The sequence below is a fragment of the Bidens hawaiensis genome, unplaced genomic scaffold (genome assembly GCF_021521415.1).
Source record: "Bidens hawaiensis isolate Kalapana, Puna unplaced genomic scaffold, B.hawaiensis_p1.1 tig00025189_1, whole genome shotgun sequence".
Classification (NCBI taxonomy): domain Eukaryota; kingdom Viridiplantae; phylum Streptophyta; class Magnoliopsida; order Asterales; family Asteraceae; genus Bidens; species Bidens hawaiensis.
The window spans coordinates 99,779-108,146 of record NW_027494011.1 but is presented as its reverse complement, the minus strand read 5'-3'; the positions used below and the strand labels follow the sequence as shown (position 1 = coordinate 108,146).

Sequence of the window (8,368 nt, the reverse complement as noted above, 5' to 3'; positions counted from 1 at the left end):
TTGTTGGCTTTTTGAGTCTCGTTCTCAGATGAAAACTCAAATGGTAATTTAGACGCGACTTCAGCCAAAGTTTGATCAACAGACTTAACCGGATCAACAAAAGTGGGAGTCTTGAAACCCAAGTTGTTGGCTTTTTGAGTCTCCTTCTCAGATGAAAACTCAAATGGTAATTTAGACGCGACTTCAGCCAAAGTTTGATCAACAGACTTAACCGGATCAACCGGATCAACAAAAGTGGGAGCCTTGAAACCCAAGTCGTTGGCTTTTTGAGTCTCCTCGGATGAAAACTCAAATGGTAATTTAGACACGACTTCAGCTAAAATTTGATCAACAGACTTAACCGGATCAACAAAAGGGGGAGTCTTGAAACCCGAGTCTTTGACTTTTTGAGTCTCGTTCTCATGTGAAAACTCAAATGGTTGACATAAGTACTCAGCAACAGTAGGAGTTTCCACTTCCATCATTGCTGCTTTTGAGAAATCCATCTTGAGTTTAATTTGTCTTGGTGAATTCCACGGTTTATCGATCTCAATTTTGGAAAGTCTGTCTTTGGCAGACTTTTGAGTTGTGACTGGTGTTAAAGATTCATATCCAGATGAACTGCCTTCTGAATCCTCCGTGTTGTCCTCCGGATGATGAGCCCTATGTTGGTCACCATAACTCTCTCCTGTTATAGTTTGTTTCATCCAAATATATTGTTCAGAACAACAAATGATTAACTGATCTCACAGATATCTTACCAAGAAAGAAGATAAACACTAATTGAAATTCAATTTAAATCTAAAACTAATAATGTAAACGAGCGAGCTGAGCCTGTACTCGAGCTCGCTCGTCTGGTTTAACTTATAGAGAGCTCGAGCTTGGGTTGTTTTGAGATCGGCTCATGAGTAAGCTCAACTTTTAAAACATATGGTACAATCATTTTAAGCATATTGTTGACTTTTAAACCAACGTTAATATTTTTTTGATACGTTAATATTTTTTTGAATTTACACCATAAAATGAGCATTTTATTCTCTTTAATTTGAGTATGATATTGCTATTGCTTTTTCATTAATTCAGAATAATGAACATGTTACGTAATTACCATTGTCTGTGTTTCCCACCGCATCGCACGGGAACCTTTCTATTATAACATAAATCACAATTTTGTGTATAATAATTAAAAGGTAGATATATATGATATAAATATAAACAACTAACTGGCTTGTTTATGCTCGCTAGCCGGCTTGAGCTCGATAAGTGAAGCTCGGGCTCATGCTCATTTATTTAACAAGCTTATTTTTAGGCTTGAGCTCGTTTAAGCTTGGCTCGTTTACACTCCCCCATATCAATTTGGTATGCTTTAAAAAAAAGCCTTAAAAAATTTTATTAAAAAAAAAAAAAAACTCGGTCTTTGAGGCATTTCATCGAACATCTACCGGGCGTCAAAGCTGCAGCACCTTTTTGGAGGAAAAAGATGAAATTTAAGGGAAAAAAAACTCATACCCACGTAGCAAATCACACAGAGGAAATAAATTTGTGCATGAAGCAAATATAAAACATAGAGAATATGAAAGAAAAGTGTAAAAGAAATATAATATAAATACCAAGAAGACGAGAGCGAGGCTTTCTATCGGGTTTAGCTTTATTCTTTTTCTTATTGTTGTTAGGTTTTCGCCCTGATGGCATGATTGGTCATCCGGTGGATGATTGCAATTCTGATACGGACTCCAAATCAATCCACTTTCCGACGTCGGTTTTTGGTTGGATCGCCTTCATTTTCTCTCAATGCCCAATTTATGAGTTTTTTTCTTTATATGATGTTCAAACCATGACAAGTTTTAATAGCTATATTAAAAATGTTGCATGTAAAAAGAAGTAAAGAACCCAAAATGAATTCATATTATGCTTTATGTATGCTCCTACACTTTTTTTTTCTTTTTTCCGGTTTGTTTTTCAAATGTAAAACGTTGCTGTCTGCGAAACATATCTGTGCGACAGACATCTATAAAAAAAGGATGTGGGCCAAACCTCTTTGGTATGTAAAAAGAAGTTTTTTTTGTTTTTAATGTCTATAGAATGTTAAAATAATTGGTGGTGGTCAGGGCCGTTTCTAAGAACCTCTTAAAATTTTGGGGCCTAGAACGAGTAAAAAAACGGACCCTTAAAATCGCGTTTTCAACTATGTAATAGATAATTTGACAATTTTATCAATAAGGTTACCTTTTAAAAGCCCAAAACAAACAAATAATAATAAACATGTTACTAAAATGACTCATATAAAACATAAATAAAAGTTTTTTTCTATAAAAGAAAGAACACTAATTGTGGGAATTGAACCCCATGACCTGTGTTACCACAGTTTGAACACTTTCCTTCAATCAAAGAGTCATTTGTAGGTTATTTTATTAAAATAAAATTATATATAAATTTTATTTTTTAACAATTATGGGCCTCTCGAGAAAGTGGGCCCGGGTCTATCGCCCTCATCGCCCTCCCCTTGGGTCAGGCCTGGTGGTGGTGTACGAGCTGACAAGCTGTGGTAGTGGGTGGTGGACAGTGATAATGGTAGTGGATGATGGTGGTGGATGATTGGTGGTAGATGATGGTGGTAGGTGGTGAAACGATGGTGGTGGAGAATGATGGGTGGTGGTGGTAGTGGACAGTAGGTGGTGGCGGGTGTGAAGAGGTTTGAAAAAGTTGAATATTAACTTATTTTTTAAGACCATAAAAGCAATTTGCAATTTTCAGATCTTTAAAAAAAAAAAAAGAAGCTGTCCAAGTATATGTTTGCACGCCACAGACATAAACCCATTGCAGACCTTTTAAACAAAAACAAGCACCAAGTTAAAAAGTATTATTTGTCAAAACACCGTCGCATTAATGTTCTCGTGATGTGATGCATGGTTCATACGTGACGCTAAACATGCATTAAAAGTTGAGGTGACAATTCATAGGCCAACCTTCTGTTGTGTTCTCGTTAGCCTTTGGTTTGCAAGATTCCCAACCTTCTGTTGTGTTCTCGTTCATAGCACCAAGCCTCTCGCCAGTTCAAATGGCGAGACCCTTGACTAAGCATGAGGGTGACCAGATGATAAATGTGACATGGTGACTGGGCAACGACACTTCCCATCGCCATTTCAAATGGCAGCAGGTTACATCGTAATAACAACAGTTCAAATAGCGAGCGCCTTGACTAAGTGCGACTCTCTCATGTTGACTGACTGTCACGTTCATATTAAGCGCCTCAAAAAGTCACGCAAACTTTCAATTAATAAGTTGTTTCCTATGCTTCTTTCAAGAGAATTTAAGAGTAAAGAATTTAAGCGCTTTAATAACAGGAAAACAGAAATCTAACGGTAGAATACGCAACAAACTGTCGGAAAATGTAACATGGATTGTAAAGAAAGATGGTCAATTAAATCCATCAATATCAGAAAAGAAAAAAGATGTTTAAACTTTCAAGTCCACCTAAAGTTGCAATTTTAAGCACTACAAAAACATACACACCTCACACTGTGTACTTGTTTTTCGCACCTCTGTCAAGCTTCTGCGCATCTTCCTGTGCAACAAAATGCAGAACGTAAGTAACAAAACAATCATCGAAATCCAAATATTTGACAAGAAAATGAGTGAGTGAAAAGGTTACATGAAATATGAAGCCTATTGTGTCACTGTAATCAAGAAACTCTTTCCACTGTTTCCCTATGCTCATCTGCAAACAAATACAATATACGCTTAGAGATGACCATCTCAAAACATCGGTTGGCTTTAGTTAATATCATACCTGAGCACTTTCATTGGCAGCATTCTTGGTCCACAACGATATTTTTTCCTGCCTCGGTCTGACATTTACAACTGCTCCACATATATCATCGCCATGATCAAACTGTTCACCGATCATTGCTAGCAACTAGTGTGCAGATAATGAAAGTTAGCAAGAGTATATACACAAGACTCTTGAAATGAAAAAAAAATGATAAAAGAGAGATTTAGGAGAGTACCGTATACAGCCAGCAATTATCAGACTTTGACTTGGGAAAAGTCATAGTCCACTTCCCACCGTTAGCACACACGGGGTCCTCCCACTTAGGCTCAATTTTATCTTTGAAGCAATAAAAGTCGGCTCCATTAGCCAGCTTGCTTGGTCGATGTATATTGTTGTAAAGGCTGCAGTTTAAAGAAATTAGCCATAACGATTGAATATAAAAAAGATATGATAGAAGATCCTAAAGCTATCAAACTTCAAATGCTCGAAATAACCTGCTAATTGAAAAATATATATTCTAGATTCACATGTAATATATGATATTAAGATGCGAAATTCAATAAAAAGATAGAAGAATAGTATTTTGAATATCAAGGACATTTTGGACATTTTGCGAATTGGAACTAATACACTCAAAACAAGCTCAAGTACACCAACAAGAGATTAAACCTAAATATTTAAATTAATGTAGCCTTTGTATAATTCTATCTTGATTACAAGTCTACAACTTGATCTTTTAGTTAATCATATGTAAATTTTCAACTCAAACTAAATAGCAATATAGCGGAGTCTTAAATCTTTTGATGTACAGGTCAAAATATGTAATTTTGTGTGTGCCGAGTTGTGTCTAATCATGTTAATAAAATCCAAGTGTTTCAAATATGATTACAAACTATATTATTACAATGCATATCTAACTTTTGAACAATTTGAGTTATAAATGTTGGTATGCATTCAAACATACATCATGAAAAATCCGACCCGTCTCCAACATTTACAAAGAAAAGACAAATACACAATACATACATAACAATCATAAATTCATAATATCCCCCTATGTTACCTACTTGATGATGAAATGCGTCAATATACAAATAGCAAGATGTTACACGGCTGTCTCAAAACACAAAAACAATACTATCCTAATTCCTATATAGTTATATGAGATGAAACATAAAAATTATGTTAAATGCTTGTAAATGATAATACATACACTTGTATAATTGTATCCATATTGAAACATACAAATCAAGTAACAAATTCTTGAAACCCTAAGTCAATAACCAAGTCTTACCAAATAAAAATATCATCCACTTCAATCGTTCTTGAAACACACATATATCATTCAGAAAACCAAACCATTATTCAAAAAATCAAAAAACCATTCAAAAAATAAAAAAACCAAGCCAACAAGAAACAAATTCATGAAACCCTAATCCAATAACTAACTCTTAACAAATTAAAATCCTCATCCACTTCAAACGTTCTTGATGTATACATCATATAAGAAACAACATACAAGTATTACAATCCCTATCTAATGTACATCAAATTTTAGTTGCCTCAAAAAAAATATATATATTCTAGATTCACATGTAATATGATATTAAGGTGCACAGTTTAATTAATAATAGAAGGATAGCTATAACATGAATGTCAACAGTATTTTGGACCTTTTGCAATATGAAACTAATTATCTCAAAAAAAAAGGTCTAATGGGCTTTGAATAACTCTATTTTGACAACAATATGTATTCTAGATTCACATGTAATATGATATTAAGGTGCACAGTTTAATTAATAATAGAAGAATAGATATAACAGGAATGCCAAGGGCATTTTGGACCTTTTGCAATATGAAACTAGTTACCTCAAAAAAAAGGTCTAGTGTGGGCTTTGAATAACTCTATTTTAACAACAACTTGATCTTTTACTTAGTCATACGTCTGTTTTCTAATCAAACTAAATAGCAATATAGCATTTTTCTTAATCTTAAATTTTGATATACAAGTCCAAAAAAACTCAAAACACGTAATTTTGTGAGTTTGTTGGGTCGTGTCCAATCACGTTAATAAAATCCAGGTGTTTTAAATATGATTAGAAAATACAAACTAAATTAAATTATTAACACAATGATAAACCCGACACGTTTCTTGTCTTATTAACTTTTCTTTATGTTATCCACAGACCCATTAGAATAAAAAACTACTAATATTAATACAAATCTTCACATTCATTGAACTCATACAAGCTAACCAACATTCACAGAGAAAACACAATACAAAAATACAAAACAATCACAATAATGCAATATCACTCTATTTTACTTATTTGATGAGAAATTACATCAACATACAAATCGAAAATATTAAGCAGTTTTCTCAACCACATAAAACATGCATATCTACATAAGATGCAACATTCAAACATCTTAAAGACGCCTGTAAATGATAATACATACAGATATCATTCAGAAAACCTAACTGAATCATAACAAACTTAATTAAAACCCTAATTCAACAACTAACAAAACTAACTCCAAATTCAACTTCAAACTGTTAACAATCATGTAACTAAATACTAATTAAACAAATGTAATTAACTACCTCCAGAACTACAGAAACAAAACTAACAAAACCTAACTGAATCACAACAAACATAATTAAACCTAACTGAATCACAACATAGGGCTGGCAATTTGTGTCTTAGTAGGTTTAACATGGTAGAAACGGCGCGCTTAACACAAGTATCAAACATGAATATGACTCGTTTAACTACTTTATATGTCATGACTATAAGACAGTTTTAAGTTTAATGTACCAATAAGGGAGAATGATGGAGTCTAGCCTAGTAGCCTACTAATTTCAATTATTTAGGAAAATAAAAAAATCACATACCACACGTTTTTGATTAACAGGTCTTATTGTCTCTTAAATAGGTACCCAATTGTCAGCCCTAACACAATTAAAACCCTAATTCAATAAGTAACAAAACTAACTTCAAATTATTAACAATCATGTAATTAAACACTAACTAAACAAATATAACAAAAATATCACACAAATCTTCACATTCATAGAACTTGTACAAGTTAACCAACATTCACAGAGAATAGACTACAGTACTGCACACAGATACATAACATTATAGCAATCATAAAATCACCTTCTTACTTTTTTTATGAGGGACTGCATCAACATACAAATGGCAATATGTTAGACAGTAGTCTCAACCACTTAAACAATACAATTGTACGCAACGTTCAAACTTATATAGATGTCTGTAAATGATAATAAATACACTTGTATAGTTGTATCCATATAAAACATACAAATATCATTCAGAAAACCAAGCCAACAAGAAATAAATTCATAACACCTTAAGTAAATAACTAAGTCTTGATGTAGACGAGGCCTGTAAATGAACCGAACATTCAGTGAACTGTTGGTGAATCGTTCGGTGGGAAACTCGTTTAACAAACATGACACGTGTTCCGTTTGTTCATTTATGTTCATGAACGTTCGTTTATGTCTGTTTATTTATGTTCGTTTATATATTAATAGAAAATAATGAAATATTATCTGGATGAATCATCTACTTAAAGGTTTTATAGTTGTTAATTTGTGTTCAGTAAAGTGTTTTCATTTATGTTTGTTTGTGTTCATTTACATTTGTTCATATACGTTGATCTATGTCCGTTTATCTTTGTTCAATTATGTCCGTTAGATTTTAAACAAACGAACATAAACAAACACAAATGCTCATTTTTTAAATAAACGAACACGAACATAAATATTTGTTCGATTAAGTAATCTGTTCATTTAAAGTGAAATGAACGAACACGAACACTCCCTTGATCGTGTTGGTTCGATTCATTTCCTTCATTTACACGCTTTCATTATTCACATTGATGAATACATAGGTCTCAATCTCTAGGCTCTGCCGATTTTATTTGTGTCCGTGACCCGTTCGTGAACACATTCATTTCCTTAATGAACGAACACGAACATAAAATCTCATTCGTGAACACATTATTTCCTTAACAAACGAACATGAACAAAGCCTTGTTCGTGTTCGTACGGTTCGTTTACAGCCCTACATTGTAGACAACAGATTAAACATGACATATTCATATTATAATCGAAAGTAAACACATCAAAGCACGTAAAAATAATCAAATAACATAATCAAAACCCTAACTCCAAATTCAACTTCAATTTATCAACAATCATGTAATTAAACACTAATTAAACAAACATAACACATCAACTACCTCCAAAACTCTTCCACAGTGGCAAAAGTGTAAATAGGCCGCATAGAACTACCCCAAACAGCCTGTTTACCCTTAGCGCTAGGGTTATCAAACCAAAACGTCCACGAATGCTCCAACATATGCTGCTGCACTACGGCCGTGCCGGAATCCGCCGCCGGAGCGTCACCGTCGCCTCCGCCGTCGACAATCTCGCCGTCTTCCGGCTGCTCGCCGTCGGATTCTTCTTCGCCGTCCGATCGAGCAACGGCGATGGTGTTGTTGACCGTCAGATCCTCTGGTTTTGCTGCTTCTTCGACCATTTTTGCTTTCTCTCTCTAGAACTTGGTGTTTCTCTCTCTAGAATTC

At 34.0% G+C, this 8,368-nt stretch overlaps 1 protein-coding gene across 1 annotated transcript; it reads right to left on the bottom strand.

Moving 5' to 3' along the window:
* Nucleotides 1-3,316: 3,316 nt before the first annotated feature.
* Nucleotides 3,317-8,368, bottom strand: LOC143571069 (eukaryotic translation initiation factor 4E-1-like). Its single transcript, XM_077056584.1, has 5 exons — nucleotides 8,024-8,368; nucleotides 3,987-4,152; nucleotides 3,770-3,895; nucleotides 3,632-3,697; nucleotides 3,317-3,544 (listed from the first exon to the last, which is right to left on the bottom strand). Exons 1-5 carry the CDS (start codon nucleotides 8,320-8,322, stop codon nucleotides 3,494-3,496), a joined length of 708 nt encoding a protein of 235 aa, XP_076912699.1. The 5' UTR covers nucleotides 8,323-8,368; the 3' UTR covers nucleotides 3,317-3,493.

What these genes read in the sequence shown, in the direction of transcription:
- LOC143571069 (XM_077056584.1), bottom strand. Translation starts at nt 8,322, where the DNA reads ATGGTCGAAGAAGCAGCAAAACCAGAGGATCTGACGGTCAACAACACC. An exon ending in ATAATTGCTGGCTGTATACG is followed by an intron (nt 3,896 to 3,986) that starts GTACTCTCCTAA and finishes TCTGCACACTAG; the next exon opens with TTGCTAGCAATGATCGGTGA. An exon ending in CTGCCAATGAAAGTGCTCAG is followed by an intron (nt 3,698 to 3,769) that starts GTATGATATTAA and finishes ATTTGTTTGCAG; the next exon opens with ATGAGCATAGGGAAACAGTG.